General features: G+C 42.5%; 1 protein-coding gene and 1 long non-coding RNA gene across 2 annotated transcripts in view; both read right to left on the minus strand.

Annotated features, from left to right (window-relative positions):
• Positions 1 to 15271: 15271 nt before the first annotated feature.
• GBE1 (1,4-alpha-glucan branching enzyme 1) overlaps positions 15272 to 26720 on the minus strand; it is a 162157-nt gene continuing 150708 nt past the window's right edge. The window contains 2 exon segments of the mRNA XM_083498636.1: positions 15272 to 17515; positions 26255 to 26320. Coding sequence (XP_083354762.1) covers positions 17459 to 17515; positions 26255 to 26320 — 123 coding nt within the window. The 3' untranslated portion in view covers positions 15272 to 17458.
• On the minus strand, positions 17524 to 26243 carry LOC310704809. Its single transcript, XR_014525029.1, has 3 exons — positions 22693 to 26243; positions 18343 to 21861; positions 17524 to 18068 (listed from the first exon to the last, which is right to left on the minus strand). It is a non-coding gene; the product is annotated as an uncharacterized lncRNA (long non-coding RNA).

The raw sequence follows: 26720 nt of genomic DNA on the forward strand, positions 1-26720 counted from the left end.
TGGGTTGGATTAGATGACCCTCTGGGTCCCTTCGAACTCTACAATTCCATGATTCTGTGATCTCAATCTGTCACTGGCAAAGGAAAAGCTGAGCGAGCCTCCCATGGCAAGAAATTCCTGATCCAGTGTGCCACTACTGAAGAGGACCCTTTTCAGTACCTATTCTGTGTACTTCAAATGATATTTGACTATGAAGTAGGGTTCTCCCCAAGGATTTCACTTCTGAAAATTAATGGCCGGAGGTATCAATGCTTCTGGATACATTAGGGGAGGGGTCTAGTGCTCAGATTCTGCTTGTGGGTTTCCCACCAGCATCTAGCCGGCCACTGAGAGTACAGGATGCTGGACAAAATGGGCCATTGGCCTGATCCACCAGTCTCTAATTATATTCTTATGTTTAAAAGAATAATACTATATTGTTAAATATATAACAATAAAATTCTATTAACATACTTTTGATGTTCTGTCCATATTATGTTGTGGCTACCTGTCTTGTTTAGCTGTTTTGGTACATATTTATGTTTGTAATTTGCTGCGTATCACTGTTATCATTGGATCGGATCCAGATTTAGTTATGTTTAGACAAAATCCACTGAAATCAATGGGACTGAAACTAGTTGTGACCAAGACTGGATCCATCCCAATGTTATTGTTGATATTTGTTGCTTTTTTTATATAAAATAACAACAATACCACCCAGATTTTTATTAAGACACCACAACTTTCACTTCTCTCTCAGAAACTGACTGAGAAAGGCTGCCCTTAAGCTTTCTACTCCAGGGAGGAGAAGGAATACAAAACCTCACTAAATTACTGTGCACCTTTTTATAGGAATACTTGATAGGGTCATATTAATGGCACTGAATGTATTCCATATTAGACTGGAAGTGTTAAATCCACCTTCTAGTGTAAAATTAACCCCAAACTGTGTGTATGTGTGTGCATGGGGCTGGAGTGGGGGAGGGGAGGACAAAATGGCAATTTGTTTTTGCAGTCCTATCAGTGCTTTTAAAAAATCATTATAGGATTTAATTTATAGATACAATTTCTTTCATTCTTTTATTAGCTCCATTGCCCATGGGAGAATCAGTGAGGCAGGCATCATGTGTCTTTAATAATGAAGTAAACTCCTGCAGTGCTTGAACATGGGGAAGAATCCCAATTATGTGTACAGAAAATGCCAAATGTAGATCTGCAAATCTGTGGCATTCACAGGTCAGCTCCTATTGAAATGAAAGGAGAAAATGCTGACCAAAGTGATTTCAAGGGGGGAAAAGAGAATATATAATGCAAAATGTTTAGCAAGAGAGTTTGTCCCATAACTTCACAAAACAGATGTTCCAGTCCAGTACATACAGACTAGAACCATCTTTGCGCATCATGCACCTAATGGGCAAATCATAGGGCTTCTTTTGCATTATTCTGTTGTATGGGATGAGAATGTTAATTACATTTCCATCTATGTTTCTGTATAGATAGAATAGTAATATCCTGAACTGTCAGGCCAACAGGGAGGAGGAAGAGGATCCCAGAGATGGGTGTAGCTGGGACTGGGACACACCAGGGCAAGTAAGGGATGGGGAAACAAGTACTCACAGGCTGATGGAGGTTGGCGAGGGGATGGAGGTTAGTGCACAGGAACCAGAGCAGCAGGACCCATCACTAGAGCCACGAACACGACAAGCTCTGAGGCAGAAGGAGCAGCAAAGTGTTGCTTTAGGAGGCAGGCAAGGACCCACAGCCTAGCTCCTTAGCTGCCCAGGTGGGACTCACTAGCTTTGAGAGGAGGTTGTGATTCCTCAGCTGGTGTAGGCTTGGAACAGGTGAGGCTCACATGCCTCATTAAGCCCAGATGCTGCAATCAGCATGTAAAAGGGGTAGCAGAGCTGAAGCGCCGTTTCTGCTCCACTGCCCATGTTGATGGACTTTGATTTGCATGCACCTGGACCTCTATGGGACTGTGCTTTGGGTTTGACTGTATCCTGACTGCTAGACTTCAGACTTGGCTACTTTGATTGACCCTGGACTGTGTTTCCCGACCTTTATATTTTGGACTTTGGACTTTGCTTGTGTTGATTGACCCTCAGACTTTGGACTTGACAAATTGACTGGCTGCCAGGTAGGCCAGGGGTTCAGGAGAAGCACATCCACACACAACCCAAGTCTACTGAGTGTATTATTGTGCATTGGTATATGTAAGGTGGGATAAGAGCTCAGGTCTTCTCACTGCATAGCTGTCAACTTACATATTTGAAAATAAGGGACCAGCAGCCTTGAAAATAAGGGACCAGCAGCCAAAATAAGGGACTTGTAGCCTCACCTGTTCCAGGCACTCCAGTCTTCCTGTCCTCCTGCAATCTGGTCAAACTCATGCTGGTAGCTTCGAGAACACTGTCCAACCAACTTTGTAACCAGAGGTTCAACTGAATAGAATCTGAATCATATGCACCACAAGGCCTATGCAGCCTCAACTTAAGATGGCTCCCCCGCCTGGCTTTGCACTGCAAAGTTTGCAGCAGCATGTGCAACAAAATGGTGTCCAGCATTCAAAAAACCTCTCAGCTTGCATTAACTAGCCACACACACACAGCCTCCCCCCCCCCACGAGATCTCCTTTCCTTTTCCCCTACCATGTGCCCCCGCTCCAGACAGACCTTTTTGCCGGCAAGGGTGAGTGGGTCGTCGATGACGTATCCATCCTATTCCGATCCAAGCACTCAGCACAGGTATGTTCAACTTCTGAGCACCTCTGAGCCAAAGGCAGAAAGCCCAGCCAGCAGCCAAATGAAGCCTCAAGGAAAACCACCATCACCTCTCCACTGGGAAGCACTGAGCAAAGGCGAGTCCCCAGGGAACACAGCCGATTTGATCAGCACAAGGCATGCAAGCTCCACCCCCCCAGTCATTCTTAGACTTCTTATTGGGTGAGCAACACAGCCGGCAGGGAGGGAGGGAGAGGAGCTGCTTCCTTTGAAATTTAAGGGACATCATTAAAGGGACATTTAAGGGACATCCATCAATAAGGGACAGCAGCGGGACATGGCGCTGGAATAAGGGACTGTCCCTTCAAATAAGGGACACTTGACAGCTATGTCTCACTGTTGCTGTTTTGTTTTCTTTGTTTTTAAAAGTGCCAACATTTAAAAAGTTTATTAAAGGAAAATGGTTGGAAGAACTCAGTATGCCTAGGCTGGAGAAGAGCAAGAGGAAACATGACTGTGGTCTTCAAAGTGCTGTCTTGAAGAAGATGGAATACACCAGAACAAATGGGTAAAAATGACAGAAAACACATTCTGGCTGAACATGAGAAGCTTCCTAAAATGCGTATGAGCTCTTATTGAATGAAATAGACTACATGCCTCAGGAGGTGGTGGAGTCTTCTTCACTAGATGTATTGAAACAGAGACTGGTTGGCCATTTGCCAGGGAAGCTGTAGTTCTATCAGTGGTGGCTGGTGTCCACTGGAACTTGTGGGGCAGGAGGCAGAGAAGCTGACGGAAGGTGGAGCCCAAGTAAATGAGAGGCAGAGCCAACTAATTCTAACTTTGATATCATTTACTTCCATGCTGTGCTAAGGAGGAGGAAGCTGGACTGGTAAGGAGGCAGACAGCTGATTGCAGGCTGAAGTTGGCAGGGCAGTATCCTAGTACCCCTGATGGACCCGCTTCTGCTGAGTTGTATCCTGCACTGCAGATCCTGTACTGAGCAGGGATTTAAACTATATGATATCACAGGCCCCTTCCAATTCAACAGTAAGTTCTTATTTCACAAGAAATTAAGAATAACTCCCCATCAAAGATCTAGTGGGTGACACGTGACATCTGTGCCTTACGAAATCTGTCTTTCGAATGGAAAGAGTGCAAAATTAGAGTTAGCAAATTAGATATTATAGATTTTGCTTCAGTCTGCAAATTCTATCACATTAGATAGGGACATTATTTGCCTTAGCAAGCAGAAGAGCAGTGAGTAAGCACAGCTATTAAAACAGAATGCCATTAAGGAAACTGTAAAAATAATTGTAGATTCGCATCAAGTTTATGTAAACATTTTAAGCATCATTGCTATGGATTCATCTCAAGGTTCAATGTCACATCTCAAAGAGAAAAAGGCAAAAATACAGGCTGTGGTACAGTCAAGGAACAGAAGTAGCAATGTAAAGACAGACCTTTCTAGTTAGAAGGTGCATGTCCTATGCATTTGGCTTAGGGCTTGCTGATCAGAAGGTCAGCGGTTCAAATCCCCATGATGGGGTGAGCTCCCGTTGCTCAGTCCCTGCTCCTGCCCACCTAGCAGTTTGAAAGCACATCAAAGTGCAAGTAGATAAATAGGTACCGCTCTGGCAGGAAGGTAAACGGCATTTCCGTGTGCTGCTCTGGTTTGCCAGAAGCGGCTTAGTCATGCTGGCCACATGACCTGGAAGCTGTATGCCGGCTCCCTCGGCCAATAAAGCGAGATGAGCGCTGCAACCCCAGAGTCATCTGCGACTGGACCTAATAGTCAGGGGTCCCTTTACCTTTTAAAGCCAAATGGGGCTTACAGACTTAATAGTCAGCTGCATTTGTTCCACGTGTCTCAATTTAAAAATTCAAGCAAATACCCTTAATAACTTTGGGGGGGGGGGAATATGAAGATGAAAAAACTAAATACCATTTCAAAGCTTTAAATGCTCCCTTTATCATCTTTATAAAAAGCTCATTTCAGAGATTGGAAGGAATTCTTCAGGAGATAGTAATGCTGGCAACATTCATGGAACAACCACATGGGGGTGTCTATAGAACACATGTAAATGCTAATGACATACTGATTTTGTATGCAGACAGCATACTTTTGAGGATTTCAAATGCTGCCTTGTTACAAAACCAGGCTTTCCAGAGAGGAGTATGAAAGCAAAATACGGCAAGATCTCCTGCTCTGACAGGCGAGGCTTGAGTGCTCAAGCCTTCTCTCTTTATGTTCCTATCCATCAGTCTTCACTCTCCTATCAGTATTGCCTGTGTGATGCAAATGTTAGCAGTACATGCTAGGGATGCTACGAAATGCCTCCGACTAGCCAAGGTAAATTTCAGCTGTGCTGCTGAAATCACTGTGTGGCTACAGCCCAACAGTCCAGATACAGGTTGGTGTTCAGCGAGGCCTAAGCGATTTACCCCCACACCCTGTCAAGCTCTGTGTGCTCCTTTTAAAGGAGAAGAAAGGCTGAGAAATATCCTTGCTCAGTTCTCTCGTGAATGGGAACAGATCTTAAACCCTGAACTACTTTATCCTGAATAACTGCTTCCTCCTTTTGTTCCTTTCTGCCTTCATAAACAGAAAATGGGACTGTATTACTTGAGCTTGTACAGTCACAGTGCAGCTTGCCTATCTCTTATTTCTCCTTGAGGTCAATATTCCTCAGGCATGGGAAGCTACCACATTGCAGAAGCCTAACTTCCTTGCCTGCTGTGCTAGCTTTCTAGGGGTAGGGACATATTCACCAGAAAACAAAAACCCAGAGAAATAATTTAAAACATAGCAAAACAGTGTTATAAAAACAGATAGAAACAGGAATTCAGCAATAATAGGGTTCAATCATATTGGCTGGACAATTTTAAAATATAATTTGTTTAATACGAAGCAACAACAACCATACCCTTTTAAAAGATGAAGTAAGTTGGTCAATTGTCTACCCTGCATGCGAAGGAGCATGTTCACAGTTTAAGGGTGCTTCTGGATCCAACTCTGTCAGTGGAAACTTGGGTAGCCTCTGTGGCTAGAAGTGCCTTTTACCAAGTGCAATTGATATGACAGTTATGACCATTCCAACCTAGACTGGGATAGTTTGGCCACAGTAGTTCATTGATATATAGGAGCATGTGTTTAAGCTGACATACCTCATAACACAGCAGACTATTTGAGGTTACCCATCCACCATGCATGGAGTGCTTAAATCACAAGCTACTCTTAAGCCTTGGCTTTTTAGAATCAAATATAAATGATGTTGATAAAGTTGTTGAATTTGGGTGCACCCTAAAACTTTTTTATTCCAGTCTGTTTTGGGGTGATTTTATGGAACCCTGTTTTAATAACTGTTTCATCTACTGCTGTTATACACTTTTACAAAAGGAAGTAAAACAATGCATTTGTAAATACTGTTGAGTCAAGACCTAAACCTATGGGGCTTCAGAAGAATCAAGTCTTTCCATATCTTGCATAGTCCCATCTAGGGTTCTGTTACTTGATTTCACTAGAGAATGATGGGATATTGGAAATGACTTTCATATAAGGGCAATTTGTGCCAGTTTGGACCATCACATGGACCCATACACTGTCCTACATTTGTCATTTCCAGTCAGCTACATCATGCACATTCTGTACACATCCTATGCACATCAATTGTGGAGTCATTTCTCAGATAAAATCTGGAAATCAACTATACAAATGAGTCTATGTACAAAAGCTACATTTGACTGAACCATCCCTGCATGGATGCCCAGGGTTAGTTTGTCAACTTGATAGTATGGCTTATTCAGCACTTCAGCTTATCTAAGCTCTCTTCACTGGTGCAGAAGGGTCCATAGGTCAATGGTGGAGCTTATTTAGATACAGAGGTCCCAGGTATCTTCATTCAAAATGATGAGGTAGCAAGCAATGTGAAAGATGTCTCTTTGATTAAGACTTTGGAGGGCTTCTACCGATCAGAGTGGACAATACAGAGCTCAAAAACAAATAATCTGATCTGTTATAGCAGTTTCCCATCTTCTCCCTATGTTCAAACTGGTCTATAAAGCAAAGTTAAATGTAACTGTAGGTGTTGCATTTTGAACTTTCTGTATGCATCTGGTTGGTCACTAGGAGAACAGAATGCCAGACCAGATAGACTTATGTCTGTTCCAGGAGCTCACTTCTTATGTCAGCCACCAGAAAATTATCACCAGGCTAACCTAGCTTCTGAGCAGTTATGAAAAGGACTGCTTGATATGTTGTAAACATACTTTCTGAAAGTGCATGCAAGTTCTCTTTGTCAATGCGAAATTGCCCCTTGGTTGTTGCTTGCTTCTGTGCAGTGTGTGTTGTCCAGCTTACAGCCATTGTTCAAAGTTTCCATAGTAGCTCACAGCTTCCCATATCTGCTTCAAAAGTGTAGAAAACACAACATACTTTATCTGATGCTTTGCTATCACCACTCACCAGCCCTTCCCAATTGGGCCCAGCATGCTTAACTTGTTTTAAAGTCCTTAATTTATATTAACAAATGATTCCTCTGGGATTATTGAAAAGCAGAAGTCTAGTCTTACATGTTGATTAGTTCAAAGGGTCGCCGTGCATTACCGTTCTACTGCCGTACATTACATCAATTCATGGCAGAATTTTAAGAAGTCCTGGAGGATTTTGGGGGGAAATTAATGTGTACATGCAGTTTTAGAAGTGTTAGCAGAAAATTAATTTTTAATGATAAAATTGCACTCAGTAGAGAGTATTTATTTGTAAAGACTACCAAAGAATTACAAAGGAGTTAAACTGTGCCAGTCTAATTAAAATTAATGGGAGTCCATACAGATAAAGCTCCTTACTCTGCCTTGCATATTTAAGAGGCAGCAATCTAGAAGATTACATCATTAGAATCTGAGCAGAGCCTCACAAATCCATGAGGCACTCAAACCGCTCAAGGTCCCTCCTGATCCTTGTGATACTTGGTTGCCATGAACTCCAAAGGATGGTTTTGCGTGGAGGCTATGGCAAAAGCCACACATAAGGTAGCCAGTGATAATTATGCATACATAAGTCTTATACTAATTCACACATCTAGGGTAGGCATGTGTGTGTTGGCATTTTGCATTGCATGAAGCAGAATAACTCACACTGACTGACATTATTTTTGCCACTTTGCTATTGCGAGCACACATGCTGAACCCTGTCCGTGGAGCCTAATACCCCCCCCCCCCAAGAACGAGACCAGAAACTGAAGTATGGGCTCAAATTGGCCACAACTTTATTTAACTTCAGAATGTGGGGAACTTGGCATAGGCCTTGACATGTAAGCCTCTCAGCCCGTACAAGACTGAGGATGCGCAGGGCAAAGAAGTGCAGTGGGAGGGGACTGTAAAGCACAAACTTACACAGTGTGCCCTCCCACCTTCCCTCGGCCGGGAGTTTGACCTACATGCCGCCGCTCTAGGGCCAGGGACTCCCACAATCAACCCTTTAACGGGCCCTGCAAATGCCGCCACGTGGGGGTGCATGAAATGCCTCCCCCCCCAACTTGAAGATAGACTAAAGGATACCTTGCCAAGGCCCGAAACCACCAAAGTTATGACAAAATGCTACAGGGAAGGCGAAACCTGCCAATGCAGGGAAAATTCCTTCCTGGTTCTGAATACAGCAACCATCTTACGGCCATAGCAGTGCCCGCTAACCTGGAACGCAAGATATTAGACTGCAAGAAAATAAAACAAAGTGAGGTTTGGCCGAAGGGGTCGGCTTCCTTTCCCTGGCCCTCGCCCCACACCCTGTCGGCCATCCATTGTCCTCCCAGGCCAGGGGTGGGACGCTAGCCACCCTAACCCAGGTGGGAGGCACCGGACCAGGTAAGCCTGCTCGGTGTCACAAACTCCGCCCACCTGTTGGGAAGGGAGGGCAGTAATTAAGTGCTACACTGTTGTTTTTCAAGGTAGCGAGTGGCGGGTGGGAATGAAGTGAATCCACGCTTTATTTATTGTCTTTGTTGTAAAGTAGTTCCCATAAAGAAATGTGCATGCATAGGAACCAGCAGGGTAGCTTCCTATGTTATAAGTTGTCTGTGAAAGTTATTCCGAATTATGGACTGTATTTTTATGCAGCATTCTTGTTATAAAGATATGAGTATGGTCAGGTGGTCAAAGATAATTCCCTATGTCTGGCATTCCCACACCTTTTTCACATGTAAATACATCTGTGAAACTGTAAATCCTTTCCACATTATGATTTAAGGGCAGGTTTTCTCAGTAAACATTGTGAATATGAGAGGCCTGCCAGCACCCTAGAAGCACACTGTACTTGCCCCAATGTCATGCGTGGTGATTCCAGTCAATGGCAGAATGGAAACTTCTGGATCCATACTTTAGACTGCATATACACCATATGTTTAAATCACATTTAAAGTATACCTCAGCCCCCAAGGATCCTGGGAACTGCAGTTTGTTAAATATAATGGGAATCGTAGATCTGTGAGGGGTCTGCTATAGCTCCCAGGAATCTTGAGCAGGTATGGTGCCTATGCAGCCTCATTCTTAGTCACTATACTTCACCCAAGCTAAGACGCAAGAGAGCAGCAAGTTGTCTGTCCATCCCCAGTCAAAGTGCATGGTACCCAAATTTTGAGGCAAAAATTTACAGAAATTTCACCACCACTACCCCTGGCAAAAAAAAAAGTATAACACTTAGAGCATGAGATTCTTCATCTCTGGGTCATGAGTTGGAGCCTCACATTGGAAAAAAAGATTTCTGCATTGCAGGGGTTGGACTACATACAAGACCTCCACGGTCCCTTCCAATACTACGACTCTTTGATTCTATAAGTGTGTGCTGCATTTCCATGACATCCTGCCTGAGATGGCTGCCTCACTCTGCCTAATATGGTAGGACCAGCCCTGATTTCACCAGCTCTCAAGTGTGCATAATTTTTATGGATGAGCCAGGGCCTGTTGCCTAAAATGGCCACAGGAAGTAGTATATGGATGTAAACAGAAGCAGAGGGGACACTCCAGCACTCCAGGAGTATTGTGAAGAAGCCCACTCCCTCTTCCCCTCTCTTTTTCAAAGCTCTGGCTGGCAGAAGGAAAGTTTTCCATATTACTCTTAAAAGTAAGCCAGGCTACCCCAAAGCCAGGCTCACATCCAAAAGAAACGAGCTCTGTAATTAACTTGGCAATCTGCTTGGCCGAAAATCATGTTAGTAAGTCATAGCAAAACATGAGAAACATTTTAATTCACTTAAGCCTGGAAAGGGGTGGAAGTGGGAAACAGAGGAAATTATCTTTAAAAAAATGAAAAACACCACAAATCCCCCTAACCTGTTGTCTTTGACACAGGTGGTGGTGATGTACTTCAGGAACAATTAGCAAACAAAGGAAAGGACGGGGTAAGTTCTGATTCTATTATCTCCTTTTACACTGTTAACTTCCTCCCACATCTTTTCTCTCTCTGAGATAGCTGCTGTCAGGCTTGGGAATTTATCTGCAGTGTAGAAGTCTACAGCCCTCATTTTAGAGGGCTGGGAAACTGTTTTCAGCCAGAAGGTCAGATATGGTCTCTTCTAGGCAACCTGAAGCTGAAGCTGAAGCTGAGGCTCCAATACTTTGGCCACCTCATGAAAAGAAAAGACTCCCTGGAAAAGACCCTGATGTTGGGAAAGATGGAGGGCACAAGGAGAAGGGGACGACAGAGGATCAGATGGTTGGATAGTGTTCTCGAAGCTACCAGCATGAGTTTGACCAAACTGCGGGAGGCAGTGGAAGACAGGAGTGCCTGGCATGCTCTGGTCCAGGGGTCTGCAACCTGCGGCTCCGGAGCCGCATGTGGCTCTTTTACACCTTTGCCGCGGCTCCGGAGCGGATACTAGCGAGGGGAGGAGGTGCATTGTGCGCCCCGAAACTCCCCACTGTGGCGGGCGCTGTACTGGCTGTGACGTCGCATGGGGGCGGTGCGTGCAGTAGTCACGCACTGTCCCGACGTCACCTTCCCGGTTTTGCGGCTCCCAGTTTTTTTTTCTTTGGAAAAAGGGTCCAAGTGGCTCTTTTTGTCTTAAAGGTTGCAGACCCCTGCTCTGGTCCATGGGGTCACAAAGAGTCAGACACAACTAAATGACTAAAGAACAACAAGGCAACCTTCTGGGGCTGGACTCCCACATGTCAGTGACAGGAAGGGTTAGAAACAAAAGTGGGCAGGGCAACAGATGTTCCTCTTACCTTTGTACTGTAGGCTTGTTTCTACACAGACTCAGGCAAGCAAGAAGCATAAACAGAGTAACAGTAATGGTAGTGGCACATTCTAGCCAGGCAAAAACACTCAAGAACGATACAATCAGGGGTGCTGAGGGGTATGGCTTCGGGAGAAGAGGTCTGGCTAGGAAGTGGCTGTGGCCTAGAATACACCTGAGATCCAGACAGAAGAGGCTACATTTGACCATCAGGGCCTGAGATGCCCCATCCCAGCTTTAGACAAATCCCTTCAACTTTGTGGCAGCTATTTCTTCCCCATAAGCACATTCTGTAGGTCTGACTGACACAACCACATTTGTAGCACCAGTCACTTGGACTTTTGCATATTGTTTGCACACCACCCCAGGGCGGCAAGAGACTCCAGGGTTTCAAGGTTTGTTTTCCTTGAAATTAAGTGGAGATTGTGCTATCTTTAGGGTATATTGTTTTATTTACACATATACCCAACCTGAGCATAGGATGGAGGGACTCTACCTAGCCTTAGTTTCAACACACTGTTACCACTGATGCAGAGTAAGTTCGAAAGCTGATGGCCACCCCCACCCCCGTGTCCATATTAATTTTGGGAGGTGGGGTTGCCAAAAACTCGTCTAAAACCCTGGAAACGGGCTGCTACTCAGTGAAGACCAGGGGTGGCTAGCTCCCAAGAGATTGTGATCTAGTCACAGAGTTAAAAGCTAGCAGTGATCTACCCCCTTTTTGGGGTTCAGGTCAAAGTTGTTGAGCTTTTTTTTAGGGAGGGTGAGTGCCTGGTGTAGACAATACTGATACTGAGATACTGAGCCAGATGTAGGTCCATGGAGGCCTCACCAGGAACCAGCTGTTTTTTTGTTTGAGTTTATAACTTTATTCCAACAAGACTCCTGCCATGGGCCCCAGTCAAACTCTGCATGGGCCTGGCTAGATGAACCAGTGGTCTGGCTCAGTATAAGGCAACTTCCTGTATCCATGTGTTAGTGTATGAGTAGCATACACCTGGCCAATCAGTGGTATGCACACTTGCGGCCATTTGTCATTTCTCATTTATGAATTGTTCATAGGAGTGTCCATGACAGCGATGCTGACTTCCCTAATATGTGGCCTGGAGGCTTTTCAGTCAGTCTGAGATTGTAGTCTCTACAGGGCTGGTCCAATGTGTTTTGCTGCCTGGATAGCCCAGTTGGATAGAGCATGGTGCTGATAATGCCAGGGTTCAGGTTTGATCCCTGCATGGGGCAGCTGCATATTCCTGCATTGCAGGGGGTTGGACTAGTTGATCCTCAGAGCCCACACATCAAAGATCATAGCATCCAAGATTAGCAATGTTACTTTGGTAGCTGAGGTAGACCATCAGTCAAGTGTTGCTTCTCCTGCCTGGTGGTGAAAATGCAACAAAGTAGGTAAGAATTTGCTTCTGTTTCATGACACTGAAAATCAGTTGCTTGAGGTAGCGGTCTTGCTGTGCCTAATGGTAGGGCCACCCTGACTTTATGAGGTAGAAGAGATGCAGCCTTTCCCTGCTTTGAACTGTGTGCATACATCACTTATGCATTTTAAAAAATATACATAAATCAATGCGTTATCTCCTTATCACCACAATTAGTGGGCTAAAATGGTGAAGCCTGACACAACCGTTAATTTTCTGAATGTTGATTCACTGCCATTAATTCCTAGACATTAACTTGAGAAGAAAAATAAAGAGAGGAAATTTAAATCTGATCATTATTACGTTACAAGCAAAAGAGTTTAATGTATTTCTTGGGAGCAAGGCCTCCAGCAAATGGGCTGCCACAACTGTGAATTAATTTCAAAGGAAGCACAGGCTACAGAGCACACCAGTAATCTATCCTGAATGCGATAGTGTCATGCAATACACTGTGAAGATTTTGGTCACAGCCCAGCCTTATCTGAACAAGTATAATCACTCTCATTTGGAAGGAGGAGTTTTCAGACTGCCTGCATTACATAAAATTGGCTGTGACTCTACCACCAGAGAGGAGTCCTAGTGGTGGTTCCATGCCACAAAGACATTTCTAGCTTTCTGTCTGTAGTATTCCCCTAAACTTTCTCATCACAGAGAAAGTGTGTTCTCATCCTGCCTTCAGTGGGCCTGATTAAGAGATCTGGATAGGTCAGAGGTGTATTCCTCCTGATTCTCTTCTGGAATCATAGGAGTTTGAAGGGACCCCAAGGATCTAGTCCAACCCCCTGCAATGCAAAGCATCCATGACAGATGGCCATCTAACCTCTGCTTAAAATCCTTCAAGGCAGAAAAGTCCACCTACTCCTGAGGGAGTCTGTTCCACTGTTGAACAGCTCTTACTGACAGAAAGTTATTCCTGATGCTTAGGCAGAATCTCCTTTCTTGTAACTTGAATCCATTGGTTTGAGTCTTACTCTCTGGAGCAGTAGAAAACAAACTTGCTCCATCTTCTGTGTGACAGCCCTTAAGATATTCAAGGGTAGCTATCAAATCTCTGTCTCATCTTTTCTAGGCTAAACATACCCAACTCCCTCAACCATTCCCCATGAGGCTTGGTTTCCAGTCCTTTAATAATCTTGTTTGCCCTCCTGTGCACACATTCCAGCTGATCAATATCCTTCTTAAACTGTGGTGCCCAGAACTGGACACAGTACTCCAGGTGTGGTCTGAGGTAAGACAGAGAAGTGCTATTACTTCACTTGAACTGCAACCTAACTCCCATCAGCCCCAGCCGTCTTGACAAATGGTCAGGGATGATGGGACTTGTAGTCCAACAACATCTGGCCACAGGTTTCAGTCTTTGGTATGGGTAGTAATGGACTGTTCATATGACCGTCTTTTCAAAAACTTGCAAGGAGTACTCAGAAGTGGAAAAATGGATTTGAAACAAACATTCACCGCTTGATACCAAATGCAATGATGATGCATTTGAGTTGGCAACCTGCACCCCAATTTCATATGGAAAAAAATTATGCCCTCTTCAGTCAATCAGAAAAGCCCTCTTTAAACAATCAGTTCAGTCCCATAGTGAGAAAAATGTGTCCCATCTACCAGGAGACCACTGGCCAAGGTGGAAGAGGGAGAGGGGTGATTGCCCCACCTAGTTTTGGTTCTGATCCAACCATTATTGGCTCTAGACACTTCTAGCAGGCATGTGTCCCCATGCCAGATTATCCCCAATGGAATGTTTACTCCTGAAGGAATGTTCAGGAAAACAAATGTTGCTCCCCCACCCCCAATTTATAAGCAGCATAAAAGTCCCCATAGGCCAGTTAGGACTTTTGGTCTGTCTGTCCTGACTAGCAGCACATCTCCAGTGTCTCAGGAAGAGAGCCCAGTGCTGTATGCTTGTCAGGAAGGGGAAGAGATGCCAGACTGGGCAAGGAGCCTCTGAAACATGATGCCAGCTTGAAGCTATGGTTCCTCCTCACCATGCCCCATACCTAGTGAGAAGCAGCCCTTATCACTAGCAGACATTATTACAGCTTATATACTGCTGACACAAATAGTCTACTAGTGTGAGGAGAAAAATGTGAGGGAAGGGGAAGATCAGAATTCTTCCTCCATGATTAGACTGCACAGACAAAGGGATGACTCACGTGAATAGTTATATCAGCTGCAGTAATATCTTTGCCAGCTCCCAGTTGCACTCAAGACAGGTTTGGCTTTTCTGAATGTAAGAAATCTCATTATGAGCAACTCTGCTTTAAAGCAAGAATGGATGGCAGACTGTGTTAAACAGAGGGTTCGAAGCCCCATTAATGGCTTCAAGCTTCTGTCAGCCTATGGTTGACAAAGTGAGTAGAAACTAATGCAAAGCTGACTGCCTGGATCTATAGTTGTTCAAAAAATTTGTCTTCCTATTCCAACTGGTAGACCCTTTGGGCTAACATTCAAAACACTTAATAGAACTCCATCTACTTTCTACTGAAGCCTTACTGTAGACTATTTACATCAAAATGCACATCTGAATATGAAATATGTATTTAGGACACCAAGCATAAAAATGTGGTTCTACTTGTAACTCCCATCCCCATTTCAGGGTGGATTTCTTTAGCAGTGGATTTCTAAGCATCTGTGCATGAACTGGCATACTTTGAAAATCTTGATCTTGGCAATACAGCAACTTGACATTAAGTAAGGCTAGAATTGGGATCTAGCAACCTTGCAAATCATGTAAAAGCATTTAATGTTGTTTCATTTCTGCTGTGGTTCTAAGCAGAAAAGATTATAATTATTCTGCAATCTTAACTTGCTTCTGCTGATGCCAACATTTTATTTTGCTTAAAGCTTCTGCATGCTTCGGTAATATCTTGAGTAAATCTATGATACCAAAACACCACAAGCATTATTATTTTTTTAACATCTCTCCATTTATTTGCAAGTAATTTTATAGCTTCTAATCATATTATATATTTATTGCTTTTCTTGCACAAAAGTTTGACATGGACAATTGCCTTGCACTGCATTTACATGCCCAGACGCAGGGCCTGTAAAGTTTTCATTATATATTAATAAATCCATTTAACAAAAAGTATATCACATATTTATAGAGCTGTTTATCTCACCTCCAGATTTAAAGGTTGTAAAACAATTACAGACTCACCACGGACTTAAATATGAGAACAGTAACTTATTTGGCTCTTGTTTAACAAACTGTCAAATGAAAAACAGGTAGGATATTAATCAGCACTTTAGCACTTATTGTTTCCCAGACATGATGAACTAAACACAAACAGAAGCTACAACATTTATGAATGCCTCTGTGATCCAGAGGGACTGAACTGAGATTTGTTTTTCTGTTTTCATGGAAGATATCCTCCCCCCCTACACCCTCAAAGGCCTTAGGAAATGAATGTTGCCTTGCCCCAGTGATGAATCATGCAATCAGGGGCATAGGGAGGGATGGGTGGTGGGGGTGCTCTATCCTGGGTGTCATCCCAGAAGGGGGTGACAAAATCCCCACTGGGTGGATCGCCATCGCACCAATCGCCCCCCCTGGGCGGGTCGCTGACGCACCAACCCCCCCCCCACAGATCACTGACGTGACGACTGCCCCTCAGGCAGATTGCCAACGCACCAACTGCCCCCATGCTGATTTGGTTCCAATATAGAAACATTATTGGAGATGCAGGGGAAGAAATTCTACTTTTATATCTATTGGACCACAGTGGCACAATATAACCTTACTCTCGAACAATTATGGTGAAATGTTAGGAAAGACATTTGTGATACTTACAAGTGTGCTGTGAATACTGGCACAAGTAGTTTGGAGTTTACAAAGTGAGACAAAGATTGTGGATTCAAATCCTACACAGCAGATATTTTTTGGGGAAAACACAGAGGGAAGGAGAAGCCCAATTTCACAAGTGGATTCAGGGTCACACTACGCTGGATCTCACTCAAGATATATAGTGAAGAATCAATTCTATTACGCTAACGTTTTAAATTAACACCTAGCTTGATTGAAATAATGTTCTATACGTGTTCACTCTTGGCTAGCAAGTTAGATAGTTTGATTTATAAAGATGTGAGGTCGCAATTTCCAAGCATGATACTGAAGTTGCATGCTTCGCCTGCCATTTGTACAACTGGATATGATGCGCTTTGATACAATGAAACATAAATAAGAGGAGCAGAGCAATGCAAACTATAGGAAGTTGGCATGATTAATACCAGTGCAATTTATGATGTCCTAAATTACCCCAATTCCAAACCCTACTCACACTGGTAGATCTTTTGTTTGGATTGCTTCCTAAGCAATTTATTGTTTGACTTTGTTTTTAGAAAGTACGTTTGGGAATGAGCCTGTGTCTTTAACTGTATTTGATGTTTTGATTTGTTGGAAGCTGCCCAGAGTGGCTGGGACAATCCAGTCAGATGGGTGGCATATAAATAATAAATTATTATCATTATTATGTCCAAGCTCTGTAGGGTATAATACTCAGTACTTTCAGGTGTATCATTCCCCAAAATATGTATTTTTTCCAATAGGTTTGTTAAATCTAACAACCTGGCTTTTTTAGTGGTTTAACACATGAAAACACTGAAAACGTTTAATAAGCTTGGAACCCACTGTCAAACAAATACATAAGGCCGCCTTTGAAGGCAACAACATCATTATTTATTTATTTCTAACACAAAATGTCATCTAATGAAAAGCCTGCATTCAGTACCAAAATTATAAATGTGATTGAAGCAAATAGCTGAAAACAGTGAAGGCAGTTTTTGAATTATTTCCCATAAAATAGTGGAAGAGTTACTTTGAGGATACCAGATGTTCTGAAATCTAAGTCTGTTAAGAATCCGTCGAGTTGTCAACAATGCACTTTTCTTTCCTCTGCTTTTAAATGCTTATTTCTTTGAATAAGCATTTCACAACGGGAAATTATAAACAAACAGTAGGCGCATATTTAATGCTCTCAGTATTAATATGTATCTTCATATAGAAAAGTTTCCAAACAGTAAACCCTGGATATCTCTCTCCTCAAAATGGTGCCTGGCCTTTGACATCATGGATCTAATTGTAGGATGGATGTCTTCAGTTTTGGATATCCATATTCTGAAGCACTAGAGCCACTCTGCTTGGAATGTACACCTAAAAAAAAGAAAAGGGGAAAACTCACAGATTGTTCACAATATGCCTTTGGGATGGGTCAAGATATAAATCTAAATAACGTACTATAAGTGATCTACTGTTTGAACATGAAATATACATTTAAGAACCGAACTTTCATGAAATGTGCCATCAATATTAATTAAAAGCAGAGTGCAATTATGGATGGGACATGCTGTCTCAATGCCCACAAGGCAATAGAAATTATACACTTCCTTTCCCTTTGCCACTTCCTAAAGTTAGATCTGGCGATAGGTTTAAATGCAATTACCACTAGAGGGCTCCATGTGATTTACAATCACCGATTTCAGACATCTGAGGACATTCGGGTCGATACACTGTACAGTGATAAATGACAAACTCTTACTACTGCATTTGAGCTCTATTGTGTTCTGAATTAAAGCTGCCCCAGGTCCGTGATGTCATTTCATACAGGTAAATGCAAGGTATGACACAGCAAGACACTTGAAAATACAGTGCCGAAGCAGGTTTTATGGTATTGGTTCTTGAGCAGAAAAACAAGCCACTCGTTTGCCTTTGCATGTTGAGACTTAAGTTCTTCCACTGGCATTCTGACGCTGAAACTTTTAATCTCATTTAACCTGATCCACTTTTTGTTTTTCTTCTTCAGAAGTACTTCTCTTAACAAGGGTGGAAAGGAACCTGTGGCAGCATATTCCGCACAATGCTGCTTCCGAGCACAGATTAGATTCACAACTCAAAACATGACAGATATGTTCTGTTTACCAATTACCTTGCTACGTCGTAGTTTACAGACTGCTGAATGCAATTGATCACGTAAACTGAACTCAATAACAATGCAATTAGAAAAGAGTCGGCAGATGAGTGAAGATTGCAGCCTTCCTTTTTGACAATGCCAGTGTTTAAGACTTTCCTCCTCCTGGCATTCCTAATATAATGCTATTTTCAGCCATGTTATCTCCTAGCGAGAGTCTGACTGACGGCATGAAAAGCTTTTATAGTCGGCAACCGGAATGAAAGGTGTAAAGCAAACAGCTTTAGGAAAAAAGGAAAAGAACAGCTGATCTTCATCGAACCAGACTGTAGCATGTCCAATGCATCTCAGCTCTCGCCAGTGAACAGAGTGTTTTTTCCCCTAAGGTTTCTGTGATAAATAACTCCTACAAATCTGCTCAGCAGGGAAGAAAATGTGAAATACACTTGGGATGGCGTCATGTGCCCCCAAATGTACGTGCAAAGGGGGGGTTATAGCTGTAGCTTTTTTGCACTTATTTACTACTGCAGTTTTAAGTGCCAGAGGATTTATTTCCAAATCGCTTTAGATAAACCAAGTCACACAGATCTAAGCAGCTGGCAGCTTGAAACAAAGAAAATTAGCACAATGTAGAAAAGCTGCTGCATTCTAGACCATCTTTCAGGACCTGAAAAAATGTGGAAGATTACTATCAAGGCAACTGGATTGCTGTGAAACAGATACTTCAAGGAAAAGAATAGGTCTGTGTGCCTTAAAATCTGACTAATTTGTGGCTATTAGACACACACACACAACTTTGTTACCAAGAGATCTGCTTCCACAGAATTGCATGGAGATGAATAGGTGCATTAAGCAGGTATGTACTTTAGAAACTGGTATTACACACCCAATTTAGTAATAAAATAAAATCAGATTTTGGGATTATCATTTTTTTAAGAATGGAAATTCCTTTTAAAAACCCCAGCTTTGATTATTTTTAATTGCAGTATCAGGGTACCTGAAAGGCAGTGTCCCCTGCCATCCAAAAATAAGATGACATGTGGAAGGCCAACCTAGCCTCATTGAAGAAGCTTGAGTCTTTCTTCCTGCTTGCCAAAAGAAATATTCATCTCCCGCTGCCAATGCCCTGGGACTGCAGAAGCAGGAGGAAAGGGCACTCTGTCCCCACCCATGGACCAACTATTATATTCACACAAGAACCCCAGCAAGAGAAAATATATATGTCTTTGGCTGGAAGTAAACAGCTACTTCTAGCTCTGCATTCTGGCTTTTAAAAGCCTTTCCTCTCCTCTCCTTTCCCTTGTGTGATTTTGTCAGCCTTCTGACAGTGCCTGACACTTAAAAAAAAAAAAAGATGTAAGCCACTTTGGGAGACAATGTTTTCTTAAAAAAGGATTAAAAATATAGTAACTACATATACAAATGAACTGTATTTAAAAATGGCCTGGTGTAAATAAATTATATATGATTGTTATACAACCAAGCCTACGTTGAGCCTGCTTTTCTGTGTAAAAGATGGCAAACTACAAAGCAAAGATCTCCAACCTGAGGTCAAGCATCAAAAAGTATGACGTAACTGGTCATACAATATTATGACAAATTATGATTATGTGGTTTGCTTGGCCACCTTACACAGGGAATGAAAGAGAAACCCATTACTTCCACAGTTGTCCATTTGTTTTTCAGAAAAGCTGTGCTGGCTGGGACTGATAAGAGACATGGTCCGAAACATCTGGAGGGCACCAAGTTGGTGAAGGCTGTATTAGCAGATGTAGTTCAGTCGTGTGCATTACATGTCTGAAGTTTTTAGAGTGTACTTATAGGCACTATGAAGAGTCTGTTCAGCTGAAAGCTAGAATGTTCTAATTAATTTTTTTAAAAAAACTATCTAGGAAGCCTACTTATTCAAGTGATGTATGAATGGGTTTGGTATATAATCCTTGGAGGTTACAGAGGCATTTATTCTAATGTAGCACATGCAGATTTTGCCAGCACTGTTTTTCGTATCCTGCTCCTGATAAGGACACAGCTGGTACAGCTTGGATGAAGAAGGCTATCTGTTTCTCCTTTCACCGTTTGGTTCTTGCACTTTCTGTCTTATCTCTCTCTTCCTCTCCATTTCCCCCTTTCGTCCCCCTTTCCACTGATGATCTTTAGGGGCAAAAGGCAGACAAAACAAACAGGGGAGGAAGCACAGCTATGAGGATGCAACAATGATACCAAAACATATTTGGCAGATCATCTTTGCCAATCTTTTCCCTGTTTTAAAACAGTGTATCTTCTAGTTACAAACCCTTGGTCTATGCAAATGTCTATTTAAAAAGGCAAACTAAAAAAAGAAGAAGCCTATATTACATCCTCCAAAGTCAATATATAAATCCTTGTCAGAAAACTAATGGGTTGGATCCAAAGGACTCCTCACAGCGATTTGATAATTTTGTCAATGCTCTATTACGAACCAGATCTTTGAATCCCAAATATTGATTCTCTGGAAATATTAGTCTCCAAGGACAAACTCTCTTTCTTCCATTAAGGGATTACACAGCTTAGTCGCTTATATTAAGAAGTGCTGCTGAAGACTCGCATACCATGAATTAGTTGGGCTTCTTTCACATGACAATTTTCCTAAACAGTTTTCACACAAAGGGGAAAAATGTATGTATTACTGTCATGAGGGATGAATTCACATGCAAGAAACACGCATTTTCATAATTTTCCTACTGATTTTTTTTTAACCATTTGTATACTGTATTTCTTTATAGCCATTTGATTTTGGTCAAACAAAGAACTTGTGTGGTGAGGTAGGTTAGATAAGACTTAATGCCTTGCCCAACACCACTCAAATTAACTGGGAAGGAACAGAATCAGAATTGTTAACCCCCAAACTAGCACTTAGTTGCTGTAGCAAATGGGTTCAGTATATCTGTAAAGAGGTCTGTGAGAAAGTATATTTAGACAAGATGCAGGTTAAGGGCCCTATATTTCAATTAGCTTCAATTGTTCTAACCTAGCCCTATTTTTTTAAACAGCACTTATGCTTCTGACAGTATCTGGACATAATATCTGCCCCAGACATTCACTTATCTTTTATTCCTAGGATGGAAAACATTCTATTCAGAAGACTGATGTATCATCCTTCATGACTCCTTGTCAGTTTCCAGTGCACAAAGACAATAAAATACAACAAAGGTTGAAAACTTTCTCCCCAAGCAGAAGAACCACCATCCACAGAACCCTTGCACTGTCAGAAGTGAGCTTTTTGTTGGCTCTTACCCAAACCCTTGCCAATGCCAAGTATCAATTCAGAATATCCACTGTCTCACCTATAACACATGGGTAATAGCATATTGGTGGCAATTCACACCAAATTCCTCTTTCAGTTGGTTCATGTAGACAATGAAAGGTACAGGGCACTAGGTGGACACTTGCAAGACTCTGCAGGGATTGTGCTGTTGTCTCTCAATAACACCTTCTGGAAATGGCACTTCGGGCAGGAGTGGAATTAGCTTACGACTGTGCCTCAAATGCCATGTTCACAAAACTAGTCCAAAAAGATGCCGTGGCTGAAGGCCACTGAAAGGTCCAAGATAACCTTGACCGATTTACCTTGACAGATTAGAGAACTGGGCCAAAAGAAACAAGATGAACTTTAACAGGGAGAAATGTAAAGTATTGCACTTGGGCAAAAAAAAAAATTAAAAAAATGAGAGGCACAAATACAAGATGGGTGACACCTGGCTTGAGAGCAGTACATGTGAAAAGGATCTAGGAGTCTTGGTTGACCACAAACTTGACAGGAGCCAACAGTGTGACACGGCAGCTAAAAAAGCCGCAATTCTGGGCTGCATCAATAGGAGTACAGCATCTAGATCAAGGGAAGTAATAGTGCCACTGTATTCTGCTCTGGTCAGACCTCACCTGGAGTACTGTGTCCAGTTCTGGGCACCACAATTCAAGAAGGGCACTGACAAACTGGAACGTGTCCAGAGGAGGGCAACCAAAATGGTCAAAGGCCTGGAAACGATGCCTTATGAGGAACGGCTAAGGGAGCTGGGCATGTTTAGCCTGGAGAAGAGGAGGTTAAGGGGTGATATGATAGCCATGTTCAAATATATAAAAGGATGTCATATAGAGGAGGGAGAAAGGTTGTTTTCTGCTGCTCCAGAGAAGCGGACACGGAGCAATGGATTCAAACTACAAGAAAGAAGATTCCACCTAAACATTCGGAAGAACTTCCTGACAGTAAGAGCTGTTCGACAGTGGAATTTGCTGCCAAGGAGTGTGGTGGAGTCTCGTTCTTTGGAGGTCTTTAAGCAGAGGCTTGACAACCATATGACAGGAGTGCTCTGATGGTGTTTCCTGCTTGGCAGGGGGTTGGACTCGATGGCCCTTGTGGTCTATTCCAACTCTATGATTCTATAACAACTATCAGGGTTACATTCCACCTGTCTTTCATTAAAGCAGAAAGGCAGCTTCTGTGCCAAAACCAGGCCTAAAACTGGATTGAAACAGGTATAGATAACGTCTTACCCAAAAGGAAGAGCACAGAAAACACTCTCAGGAATACTTTACTCAGGAAGGCGGCATTTGTGACTGACTGGATAACACTCCATGGATAAGTTTCTTCACTACCATCACTGCTCATCTCCCATCCTGCTCCATTCCCCTCAGATGTCTGATAAAACAGGGAGCTAACTGGATCTGCACTCTGGGTGAGGGCACTTAGTTATGATCGTGTCAAGTGCCTGAGTCATCTTAGCATTCCACAGAGAGATTAGAGCTCTGACAGGACAGCTGCGCAAAGTGGAAACTCCCCAAGGGCACTCAAGTATCTTATCAGATTCCATTAGCCTCTGGGAGCAGACCATTCTGATAGATTCAACATGCCATCCTCCAGGAAGACAAAGAAATTAGTGAAAAACACAGCTCCTCCAAACACTTAGCCACTCATTCAAAGTGTGGCCTGCCACATCAAACTAACGGCATGAACATTCCATTGGGTGTGCAATGAAATGTACAAAACAGAAAGCATTTGTTCTGAAAAGTACCTGATTTAATGTAAATAAATGACCACATTAATTTGTGCATTAGAACAGGTGGGGGGAAAAACAGGTGAAAATAAAAATACAGCTAAATGAGTGGCTGCCATAGAATAATGCACAGAAACTATCAACTAATGAATGCATGCCATGAATCCATGGAAAATATGGAAATACAAAATGGTCAGCATTATACTTATCACCTCTGAAAAGTGGATATTTGCTACTTTGTTGTACCGGTCTTTCTCAAAAAAGTCAAGAATGGCTTATATAAATGTTACAAGGTATCTCCTATCCTTGTGCCTTACTTGCCTAGGATTACAAGCACTTACCTGGAGGACTTAATTCTGAGTAGATGTTTAGAGGCTTGCACTGTTGAGCTGTTCAACTTCAGCGGTAGAACTGTGCCATATACTTTCAATACCTACTAAAGACCAGTCCCCACACACTTGCTGACTTCTTATTTATAAAGCACCTCACTGGATTCAAATACATACTTCTTACATCATAATAAGACTCCTTCCATAAAAGGAAAGGAACAGTCTTTGGAGCCAACTCACTGGACTACAAGAAACATGTGCATTATTATTTTTTAAAGGAAAAATCAAGGCAATTGAACAAAACTTGACATTGTATCTGCAGCTCTCTATTTTTTCCAATTTGTTAACATAGTTTGTGGAACATGATTCTTCTTCTGTGGCGATCACTCATAGCTGAGTGATACCTCTGAATGATTACAGGGCTCCACAGTATAGCAGTATAGACAAAGTGCTGTTGTGCTCATGTCCAGTTGTAGTTTCCTACAGGCATCTAGTTGGGCACTGTGAGAACAGGACGTTGGACTAGATGGACTAGATGATCCAGCCACCTCACCTTATGTTCTTATGTAGAAGTACACAATAAACTACCTACAGCACCACCCTCCATTTATATCGCAGGTAACAAAAAGGAAGAAAAGTAGGGTTTATCTTGAGTTAAGGAATTGGCAAATAAAAACACGTTTATCAAAAAGGTCACCCCTTACATAATTAAAAACAGTTAGCAAATGAGTACCATTTGGTTATAAGTACTGAAGTAATGATGAACGACCTTGAAAGAGATAAGTCAGGAAGGAAGCAAAAATAGCAAGGAAAATATTATTTGGATTAGTGATGAGTGGAGAAATGAGGCGTTTGGATAATTAACATGTATCCGAATCCCAGCTAGCCTTGTTGGATTTTAAAACTGTTAATAGCTTTAAAACCTGTTCCTGTATAACAGACTGTGTGTCTGCCCATATGCCATTACCGTAACTGCAGTAAGCAACTTCTCGGTGTAATGAACCTTACAACTTCAATTTATCACTTGCTTTTTCTCACGTATTTTTCACAGGACACTCTCCTCCCGCTTTTCCCTTCTCTTTTCCCTCGGACAGAATTAAAGTAGCCTTATCCCGCCACAGATGCTATTTGTATCACAGATACACTCTTGCAAATTTGTACTTGGCATTTTATGTTGGCTTGTTGATGTTGCTTTTGTTCTAGTGCATGGAAACACCTAAGTGCTTCAAGCGGATGGATCTTGGCAGACTTAGCTAAAGTGCATAGCCATTATAAAATCACTTCTAACAGAATTCCATAAGTTTGGTTCTGTATTGTTCTTTCATCTCCTTGGGGCTACAGGTACTGCACTCAACTAGAGACAGAATGTACTTACTGCTGGAATGATATAAAATATTTGGGATTTGCAGCAGAATCCCCACCATTGCTGATTATACACCATGGGAGCTTCCAATGAAACATGTATTTTAGATCACCTGCATGTCTCAAAATAGGAACTCTGCTTGTATCTTTCTGCTATGCATGTCCTCTCCACTGGTGATGCATGCTGTGTTCTGGATTTTGCAGGTAGTTCCAGGAAATGAAGGCCCATTTTTGGACAGGAACCAGAAACAAGCAAGCTCCCCTGCTCTCTTCAACTTTGATTTTATGAGAATGGAAATGACTCTTTCCCCCATTCATGTATTACTCATCTGTAGATATTGCTTACTTGGGAGTGGGACTGTACTTTTAGTCCAGTCTCTGACATCACCTTCCTCAAACAACTGTCTGTTGCCATAGTTGTCTAAAGCGGAAGTGTGCTTCTATTCACATGTAGGGGCTCTGTGCAACTGGGGCACCCGCATAACTCAATGTCCCAATTACATGGCACCCCTACACGTGACCAGGAGTGTGTTTGAGAAACTGTCCTTGATCCAAAGTAATCACAGTAACACCCAGTACATAAGTAATACGCAAACATGGCTTAAAATATACTAATTGGTTCCTGGGTTCTCTAAAGAACTGTGTAATCCACATTTTCCCCCTTTTTAGTTGCTGCTGATTTGTGAACGGGCAAATTCCAGAAAATGGTGTAGAGCTCTGCTTGCACACCATTTCTGCTGGATGGAATTGTTCTGAATAGCATGAGCTGTGATAAGGCGGGGAGGGGGGGGGATGAACAGAATTTTGAGATCTGCTTGTCAGCTGATCAGGGCTCCTTCAGCTCGGACATGGAACAAAAGTGTTATTTTTAGCAAACCACCGTACAGTCTATAGCTTACAGAAATATCCACATTCGTTTCTGTAAGTTCAGATGCACAATACATGGTGGAAAAACAAGAAGCTCCCATATACTCTGTCAGACCACTGTTCCCTCTGGCTCAGTATTGTCTACCATGATTAGCTGTGGCCTTCCAGGATTTCAGAAAGATAGGGCTTTTTCCAGCATGACCTGGAGATACCAGGGACTAAACCTGGCACCTTCTGTATGCAAAGCAGATGCTCTACAATTGATCTATGGTCCTATGGTGGTGGGGTGGGGATTAAAATAAAATTGGCTCCAGGCACTGAAGAAGAGGATCCTGCCCTTCGGAGAGGGAGGGAAGTGCTACAGTTTGGGCTGGCACACTTTTATCTGCAACTTTACCTCCAGGTAGTATGTGTGCTGTTGTCCTCGGGGCTGGCGATCACTTGCACTCAGTGAATTGGGTTGCTGAAGGATATAAAGGAGAAGTGTGACCCACACTTTTGGGCTTTGTAACTAACATAGTAGTGCACTTGCCATGCCACAACCTGCAGCTACTTCAAAATTATATTAGCTCATTCATTACTTGGCTTCTATCTTCTTGCCCACCCTACATGCTTTATTTCACATGCACTTGCCAAGATCCTTCTCTACCATAGTTTTAGCCTCTGGCCATGTTTATTTTCTACTATGCATCGCCAATATTCATGCCAACTTGGAAGTAAGGTATGGTTAATAAGACACACAATTATTATCTTACACTGTTAGCTGTGTTAATGTTTACTGCTAGAGTAGTGGAAGGGGAAATGGGATAATGGTATTATTGTGTTGTTTCTTGGGATTCAATTTGATTTCTGACCAAAACATA

Source organism: Podarcis liolepis (genome assembly GCF_965112155.1).
Source record: "Podarcis liolepis genome assembly, chromosome: 4".
NCBI classification, from domain to species: domain Eukaryota; kingdom Metazoa; phylum Chordata; class Lepidosauria; order Squamata; family Lacertidae; genus Podarcis; species Podarcis liolepis.